The sequence below is a fragment of the Pagrus major genome, chromosome 17, assembly GCF_040436345.1.
Source record: "Pagrus major chromosome 17, Pma_NU_1.0".
Lineage (NCBI taxonomy): Eukaryota > Metazoa > Chordata > Actinopteri > Spariformes > Sparidae > Pagrus > Pagrus major.
Window position 1 is genome coordinate 27,463,843 of NC_133231.1, and position 22,121 is coordinate 27,485,963.

At 43.3% G+C, this 22,121-nt stretch overlaps 1 protein-coding gene across 1 annotated transcript in view; it reads left to right on the forward strand.

Annotated features, from left to right (window-relative positions):
• Positions 1-965: 965 nt before the first annotated feature.
• The window catches only part of LOC141011861 (ubiquitin-conjugating enzyme E2 E2), a 28,994-nt gene continuing 7,838 nt past the window's right edge, over positions 966-22,121 (forward strand). The window contains exons 1-4 of the mRNA XM_073485187.1: positions 966-1,076; positions 2,597-2,780; positions 4,521-4,571; positions 20,986-21,118. Coding sequence (XP_073341288.1) covers positions 2,605-2,780; positions 4,521-4,571; positions 20,986-21,118 — 360 coding nt within the window. The 5' untranslated portion in view covers positions 966-1,076; positions 2,597-2,604. The remainder of the gene's footprint in view (positions 1,077-2,596; positions 2,781-4,520; positions 4,572-20,985; positions 21,119-22,121) is intronic.

A 22,121-nucleotide genomic window follows, 5' to 3' on the forward strand; every position in this document is an offset into this window, starting at 1 on the left:
GTAACTGAATTAGCGGAGACACTTTGTAAGCGGTGATTCTTCGATAGTACTGCAGGGATCGGGACAAGCGCGTCATTTTTGGGTCAAAGTCATTTAAAAGCTTTTATTATGAAGCAGCATTACACATTGTGTTTTCACCAGCAGTCACTAAACACAACTCCTGAAACAGCTGAAAGTGAACACGATGAAACAGTAAAACACAACAGATGTTTCAAAGTACAAACAGGATGAGAGAAACTAAAGAGATTCAGTTAGAAGCTGCAAAAGTACTGAGAGCTGAACACACTGACTTTTAGAAACGTCTATCTCTCAGGCTTCCTTCACAGACACAGTCGTGACTTGTCGCCGCGACCCGCTTGGAGGCGGGATGGGCCCGGCTTGGCCCTACTCCGGAGCGGGTAAAAAGGAAATCAGCACGGCTCGGTTTCACTCGGCGCGGCCAAAAGTGCCGGTGGAAAAACGGCATGGTTTTTAGACACGCCTTCAAGCAGGTGGCCCAGCTGTGGTGGAAATGCAAATCCCTGCCGCGCCGAGACAAACCGAGCAGAGCCAGGCATTGGACTCAGCCAAAGGAGGACTTCTCATGCTGATGTTTCTGTGTAAGGAAGCATCTGGTTCCTTACCTTAACAGGGAGGAGGGGAAAATGCAGGGGGGGGGGGCCAACATTTCCTGCACGTGGGCCCCTATTCTTTCTAGCTGCAGCCCTGCACACACACACACACACACACACACACACACAGAAGAGAGCGATAAAGACATCTTACACACGATGTCAATGTACACGTATCAGCCGCAGCTCCGTCCTCTTCATTGTTCAGGATTTTAATTAATTCATTAGTCTATACAGCATGGCCTCCGCGGCAGGCTATGCAGCCCACGTGCACGAGCGGTGCGCGCAGCTCGGGGGCGCGCATGGAGGCGGTCCGGGGCTGCCTGTGATCGCTGCTCCGCCGCCGCTACCTCCAGTTAAAGAGCTAGGACACGGGAGCGAGCAGACGGCCGTGAGAGGATATACTTTTTTTCGGTACCTTTGGGATTACGACGCGGAATTGCAGCATCGACGGCCAGCCGCCAGGTAATGTCGACGCACGCCCTCAGCCGCCGCTCGTAGATGCGCGAAAAGTGAGTAAATGTCCCGTGAAAAGTGTCGTTTTCCAGTGAAGAAGAAGAAGAAGAAGAAGAAGAAGAAGCAGGAGGAGGAGGAGGAGGAGGGAAAGAGGAGGTGGAGGAGGAGGAGGAGGGGGGGAGGTGGTGGATGTGTGGGACGAGCCTCCCTTTGTGCCGAGGCAGGGTCACTGCTCTTCAACGCACAATGTGGACACTCCAGAAACGGCGAGGATCCGCACATTTCTCCCCCCTCCCGCCGCCTCCCGCCGCGCCGCCTCCCGCCGCGCCGCCTGGCCCTGCCGTTGACCGTCCTCCATCAGCCCCGCCGCCGTTCGCCGTCGGCTGTTTCGGAGCGAGTCCGACAGAAACGCCTTCTTCTATGCGTACATTCATTGAGTTTAAAAAAACCCCACCGAGGCCTGTTCTGCTTGTTCTTGTGTTGTTGTTTTTCTCTCCTTCTTTAAAATACCCCTCAGCGGGAACCTAACGCACCCTACTTTCCGCCTCCTCCCCCCCCCCCCCCCGGCCTAACGCTAGCTAGCTCCCCGTCATGTTTACGGTCGCTTTTCCCCCCCTATTGTGCTCTTCATCCCCACAAAATGTTGACCTACCGAGCCGCTAAGTGCCGCCTGATAACACACAGACATTTTAACTTGTCTCTTGGTATTTTTTGGGGGATATAATGTCTCCGCATCGACCCTGTCCTCTCCAACGGCCGTTGAACCGGGTACATGTTAGCCGTCGATGCCCCCCATCATCACCGTGAAACGCCCCCCCGGGAAAGGCGAGCTGTCCCCTCATCGCCTCGATTAACTCCCCGGTCTATCAGACAGCTTCCGCACGTCCGCACTTTTTTATATTCTGCATTTAAAGTACATGTACGTATTTTAACCGTGTCTTTGTCGTCTGTAAAATGGGGCTTGAATTAAGGTTAAAACAATGCCCGTCCTCCCCGATGTTCGCCTCGTATTCCGCCTCTTGATGAGATGCGTGTGACTTTCTGATTTAATCAGCCCGCAGGAGCTATTATCCATCTATTAGGTCACATCTTTGACCCAAAAGCGTACACTTATCAAGTATTGGTTTGAGGAAAGGAGACAGAGGGCTGCTTTATGAATGTAGGCCAGTAAAGCTTTACATATAAACAGTTAGCCTGTAATGTGTGACCCCCTTGTAGATCATTAGGTGAATGACTTATTTATATTATTTTTAACAAGGGCCCTGTACATCTGTAACACAGCACTGTAAGGCTTTGACAAATGTCTTTTCACCAGCTCTCGCTCTGCACACCCCTCCTCATCCACGTCCAGCTGTACCTTGATTAAATTAAACTCATCTTACTGTGGCTCCCCCCCCCCCCCCCCCCCCAAATCTACCCATTTAGCAGAGCAGAGCAGTTTAACGTTATATCGTCTTTATTGGCCCCCAGAGTGGGGAAGCTTTGCCCTGCCACGCTCACACCACTCGCCGTCCGTGTTATTTCACCAGGGCCCACGATGTCCAGCGAAGTGCAGAGACCGGACGACAGCCCCAGCACCAGCGGGGGAAGCTCGGATATCGAACAAAGGGAAACGGTACCACCTGAGCAGGAGCGAGAGCAAGCACAGCCTAAAAAGAAGGAGACCAAGATCTCGAGTAAAACTGCTGCTAAACTTTCAACTAGTGCCAAGAGGTAAGAAGAGACGAGGAAAGCCAGAGTGTGGCTCTGGAGAGACATTTACACAGGGGTTGTTTGTCGAACTAAAGGCCTCTCCCCTTGTGCCCCCAGGGGTGTGAAGTTATATAAAAAGACTGCAGTCCCACAGGCATTGTCATTTCAAACATCCACGCTATTCAGTGAGGCGCTGAACCCGCAGAAAGGTGGTTACTCACACAGCTCGGCACTCCAGTGTCATTGCTGTCATTTGAAAGAGATATTCCCATTCCAGCCTGTTTGTCTGAGTAGATCGGCCTCGTGCTCCAAAGCACCCTCTTCTCTCCTCCACCGCCAACACCACCACCAACACTTACCTCCACCAGTCTTAGCACTTATTCCCAAAAAAAGACAGGCGATGACAGAATTATGCAACCGCATGAGCGAAGGGTTGGCTGAGGCCGCTGAGTCTTTTTATAACAGTGACTGATGTTATGATCGTCTCCCTTTTGTGTGTCTGCGCCTCACTTAAAAACTCTTTGAGGGTCTGGAGCACAACAAGGGGGCTGTAATGTGGAGAGGCTGCACTGTTGTCTGAAGTACTGTGTTTATATTAACGTGAGTTTAGCTGCAGCATTTGCACTCGGTTGCCCTTCACAGTCTGAATCATCATTTTGCACGGTTATCTGAAGGGCTCAAAGCAGTCGTGTTCATCCTCATGCTTGATGTTCCTTTTAATTTAGTCTGTGCAGCGCAGACGAATGACTACGATGAGACGGATAACAAAACATAAACTAGGGATGCGTGATATGGATTTTTTTAACACCACAAACTGATAATTACCTGCTTCTCCTGGCAGATTATTTCCCATTTTGTGTTTAAAAAGAAGTCCACAGCCTGTAGTTTCTGCACTCCTGAGTGTAAGAGAGGCTCAGATATAATGAGCAAAGATGGAGGATTTTATATTCTGTAGCTGTAAAACGATTTGTTGTGTTTACACTCATAGATTTTCCCTCCTATGAACCCTTTCTGCTTTTCTTCTTTGTGTATTGGTGGATCACAAACCAACTTTAAAGGTGCATACAACCGCCTACCTTATCAGTGTGTGTGCATGCTGAGCTACTCAAGTCCATGAAAGGAATCTGGCTTCGTATGATCGTTTGTATTTATTGCCAAAAAATTCTACCAATACAGCTTAGTAGCCGATAATAAAATTTCCCAGTATCTATATCGTGCATCTCTAACATAGGTGCTTGAATTGGATATTTAAGCAAAGGCTGCAATTAACAATTACCTTTATTGTTCATTAATCTGTAGATTATTTTATCGAAGAATTGATTAGTTGTGAAATGGTGACAAATGTTGATCAAAGCCCAAGATTACATCCACAAATGTCTTGTTTTTTCCACCACCCAAAGATATTCAGTTTGCTGTTATAGAGGAGTAAACAAACTAAACAACATTCACATTTAAGAAGCTTGGAATAAGAGTTTTGCCTTTTTTAATTTTCTTAATTTATGTTCGTCATATGGATAGCAAATGAAGTCATGACACCATTAACAACCAGGAATAAATGTGATGTTCTCAGCAGCTGTGTCAGTGTTGAACACTGTGTTGTTAACAGCTGTAGGTCCACATGGTGGAAGGTGGAGTTAAAAGCTAAATTTACCTCATCTTGAGCTCAAAACTGACTTCATGTGCTGCAGAAATTGTCTTTTCCTACTCTGGAGATTTTTCCCTCCCAGCTTTGATTTTAACACTAAAATCTTTGTCTTCCAGGATTCAGAAAGAGCTCGCAGAAATAACACTAGACCCACCTCCAAACTGCAGGTAAGATGAATGTTCTCTTGTCAAAGCATTTCTCTAATGAATCATGAGCCGGTATGTACAGATGCTCGGGCTGTAATGAGCGTAGACGGCAGAAACGTGCTGCTTTCAAGGCTTCTTGTCTGTTTAAAAAGGAAAGGCCACGCTGCGGTGCTCTCCCTTTTGTCTCCGCTCCCATAATGCTGTTGTTTGTGTTTTTTGTTTGAGATGCTAATCTCAGGTGAATTAGAGTGACTGGAGCCCGCTCTGGCGCTGTTGTTGCCGCATAATGCACGCCGCAACCTCTGTTGAAAACGCAGCCTTTTTGATCACAGTATTATGGTTTCAATGAAATGGTGGAAAACAAGCAGCAGTGTGACTTTAAAACCTGTTTCGATTCTCATGTGGTTCCCCCCCTCGCTCTGCTGGGGATTTACCACAGACAATGGTTATTGTGTGCTACTGCCGCGGCACTCAGCCCTTTGAGGAAGAGATATGGTCGCGAGCGAGTGGCAGACCACATGTGCATCAGTCTCTCTTGACATGACAAAAGACGTGCCTTTGGGATGTATCGCGGGAGCCAGCTTTTATTAACTTAAATAACACAAAGTGACACTGATTACGGCTCTGTTTATTACAGCACAATAATTACTCTCTGAATCAGCGCTCCACTGCAAATTAAGAAAGGAAAATGGAGGCCGGTCCGCTTGAGATTTAGGACACTTGTGGGAGAAGCTGATGTTTCCTGATCATTTCAGATTGACCATATTCGTATAAAGGCATCTGCTTAAAATGATTAAGGAAAACGGCTTTGTATGACTCATCTGGCGATTTGGAATTACTACACCCTAGACGGGCTTGTTTATTGCATGAATTAATCACCCCTGCTGGGTCTCATCAGAACCCCGCCATCATTAACGATAAACATTGGGCTAACCTTTTCATTCCAGCTCACAGCCCAGTTTTGTTATTGCACTGGAGGCTAAAAGAGATGTTGTTTTCCTCGAGGACTCTAATCTATTTCAACCCCCCCTCCCACCTCCCCCCCCAAAAAAACTAGGTTGGCTCACATGAAGGATTTAGCTTGAGGACACGAGTAAGTCATTTGAAAGTAAAATAATCGCTAGCGGAAATTTCACAGTCACCGTCTTAGCGGGGAAGTAGTTGCCTGGGAAACAATTAAGCTTCTTCAAGATAATCCTTTTCTGCGTGTGTGTGTTCCCTTTCTGTACACTCCAAGTGATACCAAAATCTAATAATGTCTTTTCTGTGATGCACCCAAATAGATTAGCCCTCTGCTAACAATGACGAGGAGAGGGTTCAGATGCATCAAACATCAAATTTCTCATGCAAACGATCATTTACATCCGCGCATGAACAAGCGCGCAGGGCGCAGCCAGAGTCGTCATTTGTATGCCACACGCTCCTCGCTCACGGCCAGGTTAGCCTGAAAGGTTATTCATTTTCACCAACCCCTACCCCCCGCACCCCCGCCCGCGACAAATGGAGTCACAGACTGTTGGCCCCCTTCAGGAGGCAGACAGAGAGTTGTGTTAAAGAGATTCACTTGGGCACATTCAACAAACGCAGCGCTGGAGGCCAGTTGATGTATGTCATCTCATCTGTTTCTTGGCTGAGGAGCCTCTCAGACTCCCTCACCACTTTGTCCCGGTCGGAGAGAATTTGCCGTCCTCATCGTGTAGTTAAAATCTGCAGTCTCCTTTGTTTCACCTACAATCTCTTCAGTATCGCCTTCAGGGATGTGGAAGGCCTCATGCTGCGTTTCTCTCTGCAAAATGGAGAGCTCTGCTTCGTGTCTCTAATATGGATCAGAGCTGAGAACCGGAATTTGCCATTTTAACGCCCTGGAAGTGTGGAGGATCTAATCTAGTGAAACATCTGTGGCAGGAGGTGCCCATTTGATAAGTCTAATAAAACTCCCACGCCTTCTAGAATTCATCTGAGGTTACTGTGTTAACCCTCAGCTGCGTTTCATATCACGATCTGTTGATACAATAACCCTGTCTGCGTTGATAAATCACACACTTTCTAATGTTTCCCGGCTTCCTGCGACTCTGAAGAGTCTGTAATATGAACGCTTAAGTTGTTTAAAAATCTATTTCCTTACACTGTGAACAAGATTGTGATACGTTTTAGTGCAATGTCACTACTTGGAAAACGCAAACAAGTATTTAAATTCGTCTCCGAGCTTCATCTCACTCTCGGCATTGTGACAGCTCTTCTTGTCACCTTGGCACTTGTCATGCATCAAACGAACAGGAACATGCTGAAGCCCAAGAGGATTTGACATGGCAATTATTCTCACTGTCATACACTTCAAGTATATTGTACAGGCAGCCTGTGCTTTTACATCTATTGTTGCAAATGAAGCCACATCTGAAAGGAATAGTGTTTTGCTGCCTGCGAGTTGCACAAACATTGCAATAATCTTACTGGCAATAAAACTCTGATTAGATCCGCTATGAGAGAAACATGACAGGCTGATTGGTGTTACTGCATTTCCAATGCCATAAAGATTCAGAATAATACTGTTGTCATATAAAAGTGTTGTGCCGCTCTGTAGATAGCAAATATGGTGACTCAGATTGTTGACTCACAGAAGGTGTTTCAAGTTTGATAAACAAGTCTCTCTTTTTTCTGAGCTGACATTTCTGAACCAAAACTGTAGTGTAATACCTACAAAATTCTCCTGTGTGCTCATATGCCTGCCCCTTTATTTTTTTCTCATTCATCCTTTGTGGAAAAGCTTTACACTGACTGCCGCAGTTAACAATTACTGTCGATTATTACGCAGATTATTTTCTTTATTACATTTTTAGTCTATAAAATGTCAGAAAATGGTAAAACATCAGCCCGTCACAAGAGCCCAAAGTGACGTCCCAGCAACAGTCTTAAATTGGGATGTTAATGATTAATGATTAATCAACATTCAAAATGTATTAGCCGACAATCAGAGAAGGGCACAAATACATCAGAAATGATGCCTGTCTGCCAGCTATCAATTTCAATCATTAAATTCAATCAATTTTCGATTTAGAATCATAATCGTGACACTCCTATTAAATGACTGATAACAGATATTGAGAACAGTTGCAGTTGAATCAGAAAGTTTGATCTAGAAGTGGTTAAGATGTGACACCTGTCTGTAGATGATTGGTAGCAAAGCTGCTTCTTTATCTCACATTCCAGCTCTCCCACAGTCGATATGTCATAAAAATACTCTCTGCGTCTCAGTTTATTTTTCCCTGCCTATCACTGTCTGTGCATCTGCATCGCTGCTGTATCACAGGAGTTGTTTTTGCTGAATTTGTTATTGCCTGTGACTGTTACTGTTCCTTCCTTGTAATGTTGATCCACTGACGCCAACATTTCCAGCAGAAATCCAAACAAACACACTTTGACATTGTTAAAATAACTACTGGTGATGTACCTTGCAGTTCTGGACCACTGTGCTGTTTGATGTGTTTATCTTTTTTATCACAGGCGGTCAAACAGATACTTTCATTGCAGCTACAATGGAGTGATAGCAGAGCAATGTTCTGCTGCCTGGAGTATAATAGTAGTGTAGCAGTGAAAGGTTTTGATGTCAATCTATCCAGATTCAAAGAATGATTTTTTTTTAAAGCTGCTATTGTACTCTCAGCAGAATAATCCATCACAGAACAGGCAGAGATACCGATTTCTGATCCTGAGGCAGCTCAAATAGATTTAATGCAATGCAGCCGCAGCCTGTGGTGCATTTTGAGGAACAGGTTCATCCTCCTCTTCTTTCAGGTTGTGACAAGTCATTCTGGGAAACCAGTAGCTGAGGTGGAAGTAGATAACTTAAATCATGGAATAGCTCCTGTAGTGTATTGCACTTTACAAACCTGTCACTGGTAGATATTACCAGATGTAGCTAGCTAGTTAATTAAGCCAACACTAGCTCCATGAGCTGGTTGAAAACACCGTCCATGAATGACTTTTTTATGTCTCCAGGGTCACTTGGTCTCGTACTTAATAGAGGTCATTGCTCTTGTATTGCAATGCAGAACTAGCGAGTCCTTGTATTATATATCAAGTAAAAATGTAAGATATCCTAAATATTAATGTAGTAACCTAGTTAGCTGACATGCTGATGTTCGCAGGGTAAGTTAGAGCCAACAAACCCCTAATGTAGAAGAGAGATTTGGATACAGTGTCAGAAAGGTTCAACCTTCCACATTGTTTCCGTATTGTGTGCACTAGAGACTTCTGTCGCCAGAGGCTAACTTCCCGTTTAGCCCTCAGCTAACTTGAATGACGGCTCTTCTCGACTGTCCAAATGTAATCGAATCAAATAGACAGAATTGATCAAATTCCGATTAACGAGTCACTTTGTAGGGATTGTAATGCTCAAAAAATGTCATCCACAATGTAAGGAAAACGTAATGTTGTAATTACACGGTTTGACCACTGTGTCAAATTGGCTTCAAAGTATAGCGTTCTTCCTGGGGCCTTACTTACAATTCTGCTCTCTATTATCGGTGAGGGAGGACTAAAAAATATGGAAACAACCCTCCAAACTCTTTATATTTACTACAGCCCTTTTTACACTGTAGCTTTGATGGGACAATTATTGTTTGTGGGAGGGGTTTTGGTATTGTTAGCGTGTGGTTCATCTCTTCATTAGAGCATCAGCTGACTGCCTTAAATGTCATCCCTCTTTCAGAGCAGCTGTAATTTATGGCTGGACGTTGGAACAAATAGCTGTCTTTGGTCCCTGAATTTTCCTGGTGTGATGTAATGCCCCCATGATGCCCAAAAACAACTCTGTCACTCCCTGATGACATCATACAACGGTCTTTTCAGAAAACACACACAGCTGGTCACTGCATCACTTGCTCGCTGGCGTAGAGCCTTGACATGAATATGTATCTCCATCAGCATCAAGTCCCACCAAGAAATGAGCTTCTCTTTATTGTAGGTTCTGACCTCTAATTCTCTGCTCGCTGATGGGATCATCTTCATGTCTGTGAAAGCTGCATATTAGTTTTGTGCCATGCCCCCGGGGGATTATGTGTGAGCGACACACCCAGCATCATTTTTCACAGCGTTACCATTAAGCACAGCAGGGAGGGTTATCAATATTCATGAGGGGGCGGGGGGATGCAAACCGGAGGCAAGGGGGGGTGAGCTGCAGGAATACCTCCCGGGTGTTGGAGTTGATCACTGTATTGTGCATGGCAACTTCAATAAATTATCACGAGTATCATCTATGCAAAGTGATGTCAATTTGAAGAGAATAAAACAAGTGAACACTTTTTATTGACAGTTACATTTAGCCTCAGATGAATCAACTCTAATCGATGTCTCGTTCCATAACCTCCGCCTTTATAAATATTGATGAATCATAGGCATCCATCTGTGTCTGAAGCTGGCATGTTCCTGACCTTTAAGTGAAAGTCTCGTCCATTGACTGCAAAATCTAAGAACCTGAAGGCAACGCTACAGAATCACTTTGTTCTCCAAACAGAATACATAAAAGTGGGTCTTCTTGGAGATTTTTGCATATTTGCATAACTGCACAGGGCAGGTCAGGGACTCTTGGGGAGGTTTGTATAAAAATGTTTCTTTTAAAAATGCACTACTTTGGCTATGATGCAGCATTTCCCTGTCTGTCTGTTTTCTCACTCAATGTCACAAAACAATCTGCTTAGTTACACGTCACACGTAATAGGCTATCAAGAGTAATATAATCTGAGCCTGCAAAGTAACTAGTAACTAAAGCTATCACACAAATGGCCCTTAAAAAACGTATCCGACTATACCACTATGCTTTATACGGATTAAAAGATGGGTTGGTTGAAAATGGAGTGGGGAGAAAAGAGTACCACATCTGTAGAAAGGCCTTTTCTTTGCAGCAATGGAAAAGACATTAAATCTTAGTACTTTAAACTGTTTATTTGCTATCGTTTACAGGCATTGTATTATATCTTGGATAAATAAAAGTGTCCTCAAGAAGGATCAGAAGATGGGGAGAGAAATGCTATCTGTAAAACCAGTCTTATCTAAAGATAAATAAAGATGTGTTGAGGCTGGTACAGAAGCAGATGCGTGTTAGCATGCAGATGCACAGTGCCAGACTGGGTTCTGCTACCGAGTTGTTATGGCCAACACCCTCCTTTTGCACCTATGAAACATCTGCTGAAAATAATTTTCTTCCCAACAAAATCAATCTGCCCTCATCATTTTTCCTCTGACACAAAGTTTCAAAGTGGAAGAGAAATACATTTGCTCCTATAGAACAACAGTAACATATGCTCTCCCTCTGACTCCGGCCTGACTCTAATTTATCCTTAATGTTTTCCACTGCGGCACTTGTTTGACAGCGAACACGGCCTGCCTTGATTCATGTGTGTCATTGAATTCTCAATGTCCTCATTTGTGAGGTAGTTTTCTGGCAAACATTTGTCCAGAATGTTATTAATGGGTTTGTGGGGAAGCCGAGCATGAAGCCGTGTGGACATTTCGCCGTGGAGTGTTGCCATTACACCGCCAGTTTCACAGAAGCAGTTTAGGTCGTTGAGAATGACTGAATGGTAATCTTAGGCCGACAATAAAGCAAACAGAAGAATCTTTTGGCAAGCAAACTCTGAAGTAAACAATTGCTCTGAGATCCCATTAGCCCTGTGCCTGGGATCTCTAAACCTAATAGATTTTCCTTGAAGTCACAAAACATAGCTTCTGCCAAGATTTAAGAGTCGTAATGACATATTTGCGGTCTGAAATGTTAACACTCATAACATTCTGTTGAATACGGTGAAATGAATAACATCCCAGTGGAATGCCCTTTTCTCAGTGCTGATTTGTCGAACCTGAAGCTTCAAAATCCTGTCACATTTTCTACCTGCAGACCTGGGGGCAAATATGGTGTCAGGGGAGTATGAGACTCCACAGCAGATCTGGCAGCTCAGCTTGTCCTGATCACTGACCTTTTGGTAATAAGTCCATTCTCTCTGCCACCGGGCCAAATGGCTGCCCAGAGTGCTTTAGTGGAGGCAGCAGAGAGACTGAAGAGGCTGCCTCTAATTATGTCTGTGTAGACTTTTGGTGCAGGGTTGTGAAATTAAAAATATTAACGTCGTACTCTTGACTAATTTAGTTCATATAAATTGCAAGAGGCTGCAGTTTTGTCTTGGAGGCAAATGTGTTTTTTAGGCAGTTTCCTTTCCTGAAGCAGCGTTCCTGCGAATCCCTGGCCTGCAAACCGATTTGCATGTCAGCACAAACTCTAACTTGTTTTATTCAGGCAAAGCAAATGTTTATAATTACCCGTCCATGACGCACAGACACACAACTTTTATGTTCTTACACATATTACTAAGATAAAGCTACTTGTCTGCATCAATTGTGATTATTATGTCAGACTATGTGTTCTTCAAATTTCTATTTTCTGCTTACTTTAGTTTTAGGGTCATGACGAGCTCCTCATTAATAAAACTGAAGCTTTTTTTCTTCTTCTTTTTTTTTTTTTTACTGTTTGTTGTGTGTCATCCATCACCGTGGTGCACAGCAGCACTTTCTTGGTTAAGTGATATTTTTATGACTCATGATGTTGTGCAGTTTCCTTTATGCAAAGCCTGTGTATTATGGTAATGATATATACCCTGCATTATTCATTTTTAGCCAGAGGCAAACATTTGCACTGCATCAGATGCCGGGTGCATGTAGCAGCTCAGATGCAGAGAAGGAAAAATGCTTACCGCACCAAAACCTCTGTTTTACCTCAGAAGCATCTTGCTAAATTAAAAAAGGAAAGCTGGGGATAATGAACAGATCCTCTGCTCTATTTACAGCTTTCTTAACAGGACTTTAAACCCCAGCGAGGACAAACTTCCTGAGGGAAAGGCCAGTTCTTCAAACCTGTCTTTCGAAGTATACTTCCTCAGTTCAATACTCACAGCTGTTTAGATTGATTCATCCCAGCATGCAGGGTTGCCCTCCTGTGGGAATAAAATTGTGTTATTCCCTTCAACTTGGAAAGCATGCAACCACCTACTCAACCATTTCCCCTGTAGCTGGATAAACCGTCCGGTCAGTAATTGCAGTATTCATTGTGCAGATGAACAATAAAAGGCTTGATTAAAAAAAACAAACCATGTCATTTGAGACAATAAAGACAAGAGAACAGAGGAAGGAGGTGTCACCTCGGCCGTTGAGCCGCACAGTAATTGGTCTTGGGGCTCTTTCACGGTCGGGAGGAAAGAAGATTGCTTCATTAAAGTTCCTCTTCTGATAACCGCAGCAGCCACACCGATAGAAAAGGAGATCTTAACTGAAATGACGGTGCCATTAGGAAAAAAAAAAAGCCCGCGGGGAGTGAACTGGAATGGCGAATAATGCAGATAATGGCTTTATTTGTGCATGGCGGTATTCACAAGCTCCAAAACATACTGATTCACATTCAATTACTGGTTTACTTTCCTGTTTTATTTATCAGCCCCTCGGTGCAGGTCTTGGCTCAGACAGCTATTTACCTGCTGCTGTAAACAGCTCGCTGTGTGACAGGCTGCTTTAGAAACACACTGCCTTTCTGCTGCGTTTAGTGTTTTCACCATGCACAGTAACGTGTTTGATCATGATTGTGCTATGATTTGTTTTCTGACCTTTCATGTTCTCATGTTGTAGGTATTTTACAATTATCTGATCTTTTTAAATGTAATCTTTTGAGTTTCAAACAGTCATTTTCGTCTTGTTGGGTGGCTGTAAAGAGTGTAGTTTCTCCTGTCACAGAGAACACCAGCTGTGGTCGGCTTGCATTCAGGCAGGTTACAATGGATTCCTATAGGAACCAGTTTTTACGGTGGTCAAAAAAAATTAATCGACACTCTTCATACCGCTCCTGCAGCACTTCGCCAGTGTCCATCCATATGCTCAGTATGTTCCAAACAGTCCTATTTTCACCTAAATCTGACTACGTACACTGCTTTCAGCTTGGTCCATCTGTTACAGCAGTCTGTGGAGATTTGTCACGATTCTCTCAAACATTCACGTTTGTGAAATCAATATCTGAATCAGCTGCAAAACATGGGAAAAACATTTCTTCGAAAGGGTGTGAATGACAGTTTTCTTAGAAAAGATGTGTAAGAACATCACTTCACAGTATTTTTTGCTTTGTGGTTGCCTTAAAAAGCCACACATTTCACAGATTACACAACACTGCAGAAACCTTTCACATGCCTGTGAGTTACAAGGTTATTAGTTTTATATAACTAAACAATGAACGTCCTCATCATATTCTTGAATCATGGAAAAAGAAGCCAACTGTGGATCGACTCTTTCCAGTTCATACAGTCTGGCTCCGCCATAGCAGATAACCAGAGAGGCAAAGCTGTGATTCTTTGAAACCTCGGTGTATTTATTGGAGCGGTTTCTTTGACAGTCAACAGGCGGCTGTGTATTGTTTGTCTAACAGTTTCTGATGGACTCTATCGCCACCACACACAGTCATTTCAGGCACTCAAGACTGTTGCTGCGGTTTCCCTGCATCTGTGGTTTTGACTCTTGTATTCTTTAATAGTAGTTGCTTGTAGTTTTGTCTTAGATTTAAGAACCAGCATTTATTCTGGTCTGTTATTGTGATATGCTCTGCAATGTCAGCGAAATTGAAATTAAATCTGTTTGGATATCTCTTACCATTTACCACAAGAATGAACACGTATGTGCAAGTTTTTTAAACATGAGTAAAGTCACTACAAATAGGCAAATGACTCATCTTCCAAAGCCTGTAGACAACTCGACCTCCTGTTTATTTTCTGGCATGTCACAGTTGAATGCGGAAAATAGGGAACAGTAGAAAGCAGCATGCAGGCCATGACCCTTTTTTAAACTACATGCAGACTGACCGATGTTGGAGCGCTGCTTGAACAGAAAAGTATTCATGCACCAATTAGAGGAGTGGAAATTTCTCGATTCTAACATGGATGGATGGATGAATGAATGAGTTTGCAGCCTATGTTGTTGAGTGTTGATTTTCAGGCCTCTGCTGGACATTCAAGTTGTAAAGTTACGTCTTAACGTTGCTCAACTGGCACGAGACGCATGCTGTGTGTAAAATCTGCCTCACTGGTACAAACCATGTTAGCCGTTTTCACGTGAAGCTAATGTCTGCAACCATAAAGAACATAGGGAGCCTGGCTCAGATTGAGGAGGTGCCGCCAACTTCACTGTTCAACTGAGAGAAGTGTGTGCAGCAGTCATGCTTGTGATGTTTGTCACATTTAGTAAGTGCCCTTACTAAATATTTTTGTAGATTTTAGGTACCTCAAAGGTCCTGGTATTGAAAAGATGTAGCTTTTAATATTGTAGACTGTTGTCTGATTTCTTTACAGGACTTTCTTTATAAAAAGAGAATTTAGATTGATCTTACTGCTTGTATTAAATTATGAAAAACTAGTCTGTGTGCAGTAATATAGATAATAGAGGATGTCATGCATGGAGATGCATCAAGATGTATCAGAATATTTTGTGCATTCAAACCGAATCAGCCAACCATCACCTCTAATGTCCTCAGCGAGTATCAAAGCATGCCGTTAGAAAAGTGGCAGAAATTGCCGTGTCTGCCTGGGTGTCATGTTTCCATTACCTGCGATTGGAGCTCATGAATAACCAAAACTACTGCAGGATTATTGGACTCCTATTGGACTGAAAAAATGGCTATTGTAACCATTCCCACTGAAGACAAAAGCCAGATGCTAGTGGGTGTTTGTGGGTTTTTTGACCACTATGAGGGTGCAAGAGACTTCTTAACGATTTCCTCATGAAGAAGTCTTTTTTCCCTCCTGTAACCGTGATCTGACTTTACCTTGCCTCATGATTTCACCTGTGAGTGGCACAGGCCTATCTCATGACTACATCTCTTTCATCAACTTAACCTGAGCCCTGATGTCTGTGGGAATTGGCTCTGGGTGACAAGGCAGGTTAGTGATTTTTGCAGAGATTAGCCGAGCTCTCATGGCGCTAGATAAAGGTTATCTTCTGGCATTGGCATCTATCTGCAGATCGCCCTGTCTATGAGTAAGGCAATGCGGATGATTAAATTGGCAAAAGACACCCAAGTCTCACTTACTGTACTCGATCAGGGGTAGGAAAGGTCATTCAATATATATGGAAATTATTACTGCCGTGTGTGATTACAGGCCACAGCTTGGATCGTTTTCAGGAACTGAGAATGAAAGATAAAAATGACGAAGTAGGTCTGTGGGTAAAGTGTTCCTTTTTTATATTCTATGAAGAAACTGTTTCTTAATCCTCCGACTTTGAGAACCGTCTATGTGAAGTCTCTGGTTTTCAAAGTGTCCAATCTTTCTCAGCCTTGTGTGCACTGATGAGTCTTTGTTGAGGTGAAGCACTGAACAAGGTCAGTGTGGGATGCAATTACTCTCTCTCTCTCTCTCACAGGCACCACAAACGCTATGACTGAATCATGCTGACGATACTGGCTGCTGTTGACATTTAAGTGAAGAATCTGAATTGTTCTGTTGAAAATACTCACAAAAAGATGAACTGTGGGGGGAAAAAGGACAAATCTCAAAGAAAGAGAGCAGTGTGAATCTGTGGTTTTACACTATTTTGGTGCTCGGCTGCGGAGGAAGCAGCCCATCTGTCAGAGTGGGTTCTTACATGAGTGTAATCTCAGAGGACAGGGCAGTGGCAAGATTCTCACGGACACCCGCACCCTAATGTATCCCAGACCCTGGAAACAAATGACCCAAATACTCACTGAATAAAGGCATTTGGCTGACCGTGCACTGCAGATGTAGTCTTACTTACACAGAGGTTATTATTAGTGCAGCCAACAACAAAGCCCATAAGCAGCACTGTTGCACCAGTGAACGTCAGACCTGTCTGCTTGAAAGGAAGAGAGAATAAAAGACAGAAGTGAGTCGTAATACCTACCTTACTATCACTCCGTTTCAGTTTCAGGGCTCGGTGTTGTGTCACTGTTGGTTTCTAAAGAAGAAGAAGAAGATTTCTGTTTCAGTTCCCCGAGCTATGCACACAAAACAAAAACTATACAGGCTACTTAACAAATAATCAATTCACAAAAATAAACTATTCATGGTGGATTGCTGAGGAAGAGAATTTTCTCTGTAGTCTGGTGGTATGACAGCGGATACTTCTGTATCTTTTGCCAGACGACAGCAGGGTGAACAGACTGTGGCTGGGGTTGTTGTTGTCTTTTAGGACCCTGACACATGACCAGTATTCAGGCCGTTGGTGAGCATCTGTGGCTCTAGTTTTTGCGGTGTGTCCCGCACTGTCGGCACCAGTCGGCTCTCGTCAGTAGTTTGTCGGCCAAAATGAGTCTGTTGCTGTAATATCCATAATTTCACCCATTTAGCACCGTTTGTCATTGATCCGCCTTCAGCTCTTACCAGTGCTTTTTGCAGCTCTTTATCAGATATATTCCTGATTAGAAGTGGCTATATTTGTGAGAGTGGTGTGATTATAAACGGCAAACGCTGCTATCTCAACTATCGTTTGTATATTCGCAGTAAGGAGTCTTCCGGTTTCCCTTTTTGAATGGCGAATACAGACTACCGCCACCTTGTGGTACGGAGAGTTATTTTCTGTCAGGCAGACACGGACCATCCAAGCTGTATTCTTCGCGATGTGTTCAAATGCAGCTTTTTGTTTGAGACACAGGCGACGCGAGGCCACACAACAGTCGGCCTTTGTTCTTTGAAGTCAGTTCGGTGTGTCTGTGTCCTTACATAACTAAGACTTGTTAACTCGTTACTGTTCATTCAAACTCGACAGACACCTGACGTATGAAGAAATGAGTGTCGATTTTAAGTTGCATTTGCAGAAATTCAAATTCTGATAATGACTTGATTACCCATTAATTACCGTGAGATGAATATGTCAGCTGAGCATAATATTCTGCATGGCTATTAACCAGGGCCAAGGAATCATTATCCATTTAACTCCTGACATTAACCGTGTGTTAATTAAAGCCTCGTGCATCTCATGGAAACACTCACTGCTGCTACAAATCTGCAGATAGACGTGATTTATCTCGAGGTTCTTGTGATTGTCACACTGCTCACCTCTCCCGAACTAACAGCGAAGTGGAGAGACTATCAGATCCTGAAAGAGCTGGCCCTCAACCAGCTGCAACAAAGCACCACAGGAACGCCCGAGCCGGTGGGGGGAGGAGGTCTCCAAGCAACAGCCAGCGGTGGCATGCACATTCAGCTATTGACTTAGCCTGTTATCCACAGCCCTTGTGTGGTTGTCAGATCCCCTTCAGCAATCTCTGTGCTGAGCGAGGCCCTCTGCCATGCCCGCTCATCTCTATCTTTCCATCATGTCAGAGTTATTATCACTGCTACAAACTCATCAGCCTCGAAGGAAGTGAGCATCTGCTTCTGCTGGAGATGTTTGGAAATGGAATAGTCGGCTGTCTCTTTCACCCTGGTGTCAGGGAAGCTTCTGAATAGCGAGCAGTAATGGGAGTGTTAACCCTGAGGTGTGTGTAGCATAGAAATGTAAGTTCACTGAGAAAAGATTGCTGGGAGCCGAGGAAATAAGCTTATGTGGTTCTGTCAACAGCAGGGAATGTAGAGGGTAGTGTTGGGGCGGGAGAATGCTCACAACAAATTCAGTCATCAGAACATTTGAAAAGATGTTTGTATTAATAAATCAGTCGGCTTCAAACGACATAATTACAAGATAAACAGGACTTGTATCGAAAGTCACACAGAGTCATAAGTAAAGGCGAGTGTGTGATTGAGATCAATGTGCTTAGTTGTTCGGGACAGGCACAATGAAAGATGGAGATGTCAGAGAGAAAGACAACACTCGTGTAAATATAGAGATAAAGGGCACAAGCTTTTAGACGATCTTTCCTTTAAGGCATTCATAGTGTTGCACTCATTTGTAGGTACAACAAGTGCTGGAAGTAATTTTGTGAAGAATGAAAATCACTTGTCAGCTGCCTTCTCTTTCTGGGTATTTTGACCGAAAATGATAGGGGCTGTATTTTTGGGGAGGTGCCCTCAGTGTTTTCATTCCCACCAGACTGGTTGCATATAATTTAATGGGTTGTGGGTTTATTTCATGCATGTCTGAAGTCAGTTGGTCAACTAATTGTGGTTCGGGATGGAGCGATATGTTTTTTTCAGGGCCAATAACCGATACCAATAATTACTAGTCAAGAAGACTGATAACCAATATTTAGAACGATTTAACTTTCACAGTAAAAATAAAAATCTTGGTCTCAAAAATTTAGAATAACTATTGATGATATGTAATTAACTACAGTTTACTCAAGTACTGTACTTAGGTACAATGTTGAGGTACTTAAGATATTTGAGTATTTCCATTTTCTGTGTGACATTTAACCAATCAGATAGTGTTGTGGGTGACTACAGACAGAGAATCAGAGCTGAAGTGGAGTATTTTTAATTTATTTATTTTATCAGCAATCAGACCCAAAAACCACTGATACTGATAATCAGAAAAATGCTAAATATCAGCCCCAATTATTGACCTGGTCTACTCCTAGTTGGGATCTAAGTCTGCGTTCATCTGCAGAGGGACAATAAATACTGAAGAATCAATTGGACAGATTAATCAAACGGTGATAATCAGAATCTGAACTTCCTCAGCCGAGAGGAGCTCTTTAAGTAGGTCATTTATTGAACCGAGTTTTGCAAACCTGACATTTTAAAACACATCCATTCGCAGGCAGGGCATGATGGAAGTATTGAATTCCTCTGCTCTAATTTAACGTCTGTTAAATACCACAACAGAACAATGTAGGAACAGCTGTATATGACCGCCAGTTCGTACTGCGGTTTGCCCTCACTTTATATTGTTATGACAGGCTTTCCAAGCACAAGTAACTGCTGGCTATCACATGTCAACATCTGTCTCTGTGTGCCTATAAATCCCTGTATTTTGAAGTCATTTCCTGTAGTTGGTTCAGACGTTGCTCTCTCTGTCTGACTGAAACGCAACACAGTTTGTCTGGAAGAGAAACAAAACCTGCAATTTCAGGTTATTTGGAGCCGTTCGGTCATACAGCATCGCCCGAGCCTGCCAAAACAAATGAAACTAATATTGTTAATACTCCATGAATAAACCTCGTTAACTTGTTTAATGTGAACATCAACACCTTGTTGACAGATGTGTCCCTTTTTACTGCGAGCACCCTCTGTGTCCGTGGTGGAAGTTATCAATTACTGCAGCTAGTTTAAGTATTATGTTTACACAGACAAATGACCAGCGGGGTGTCTATACATTCTTTGCTTTTGTTATTTTATATTAGCTCTTACAATAAATTCAAAGATCCTCTTTGTGCCTGAAACAACAAAGTCCAGATTGGCGAAGCCCTTATCGAAAGTGTATTTTGAAGTAATTCCCCAGAGAAGAAGTAATCATAATTAGCTAATTAAAGAAGGCTTAAGAGAGGGGCAGAGTGAAAGAGTGGCAAAGTAGATTAGTGGAAATTTGCATGTGTTGACACTGAAGGAGGAAGGAAGTGTCTACTGTCTAATTTCTGTTTATGGAGAATGATCTATTTTCAAGGGCACGCTTCGAGCCAGATGCTGCTTTTAACAGTTTTCTGTTTGAGGTTATTACACAGACGCGCTGAGGAAATCTCTGTCTGCGATTATTGAGTGAACAGTAATATAGTAATACAACAGCCTTGGGTGAAAGCGAACCCTGTGTGTCGGGGCGGTACGCACACACACACATTTGTGAGCACATCTGCCGGCAGCTAAGGGTTGGCGTTGAACACCATCCCTGGTAATTACACGAAATCGGAGGGATTGTTCATTGTCCCTGGCTTTGTGATCTGGACATTGTCCCGGTCTCTTCCTGGCTTTGTGCCAGCTCAGGGTCTTACCACAAACAACAGTGGGGGAGGGAGCCCTTAATATGGAAATGGCATTAATTACTGGGCCTATACAGCAGATGTGACCTTCAGCCTCCACTCAGCATAAATACTCATCTCATGAAGGAGAAAAACTGGCTGGAATATGAAATCATTTTACTCTTGTAAGCATATGAATGCCTGTTTGTAGAGTATCTCCTTTCTTAGACTTTCTTTCTCTCCTTGGTTTTACTGAACACTCGGTTTGATGCTTAAACTGGTTCACCGGTTTGTGCCCCAGCTCCCAACAGCAGGTAATCTCCTAATCAAAATTTTGAAAGATAATCTAAATCCTACCAAAATAGCCTTGAACTAAAAACTCTCAAACCTCCACGGCTTCGGCATTCCCCAAATCTCCATCATTAACTTGTCAGGAGCGAGCATTTACCGCCTGAGCTGCTCTCTCCCCCAAATCTCTGTCAGCCCGCTGGCAGTTTGAACACCAGGCTGTCGATTCCAGTGCGCCGTGCTGATTAACATATTAACACGTCTTTTGTTTCAATTTTCTAGCGCTGGCCCCAAAGGAGACAACATCTACGAGTGGAGGTCGACCATCCTGGGACCCCCGGGCTCCGTGTACGAGGGAGGCGTCTTCTTCCTGGACATCGCCTTCACGCCAGACTACCCCTTCAAACCCCCCAAGGTCAGCAGCCTGCAGACATAACTGTTAAATTATTTGGATGTTTGAGTAGCTGACCAAATATCAGCTTCCTGCAGAGGGTCTGGGAAAGTGTGGAGAATATGTCTGGGTCATTTCATGCTGTGGAAAAGTTAAAAGATTGGTGGTGATACACAAAGTGTTTGACCACACATTTTCTTCTAGCAACAGCCACTATATATTTGATGTTTTTTTGGTGCAGAATAATTAGCAGTTACGTATGACCAGATACAGAGCATTGGAGTCATGTTTCTGGACACCTGAGGAATTATTTCAACATTCACTTAGCTGCTAATCACTCTACTGTGTCACTATCTTTGTCTGCCAGGTGCTGGGCAGGTAGTGTACAGTGAGTTTATCTGAATGTGTCAGACTTTTCTACTCGCTCTAATACTTGTCTGAAGTGCTTATAAGGAGATTTTAAAATATTGAGGTATATATTTAGTGTCAAGTCATATAGCTTAAAAATATCACAATGTTATTATATGGCCCTGCCCTTAGTTATAACAGAGGTGTTTCCATTAGTTTGTTTACAGGTTCCTGTTCACAAATCATGTGATTGCCTCTCATAATTGTCCTCCCAAAGCAAAAATAAGCCTTTGGTATACCACCAGGTATCATGTTATTACAGGCCTTTGGTTGAATCATGTTATTATTATCAAGCCCCTGTAAAACATGTAGCACAGTGTTTTCCACACAAGGTCAGTGTAAGCCTGTGCTGCTTATGCTACAGTACATACAAACAGCAGATCTTTGAATAATCAAAATATCGTCATATCCCACCCCTTCCCTCCAAAAGCCAATCGTCTACTTATCACAGCAGAACCGGGAAACGTATCAATCAATCGTGTTGTTGCACCTATGCGAGCGCACACTTGCGATTAACTCGCATCTGTTCAAGTGATGAGCTGATGGAGTCACGTCAAGGGACTCTAGATTGAAGTTGGTGTCGTGAAACAGTGCACGTGCATAGTAGAAGTATAACCAA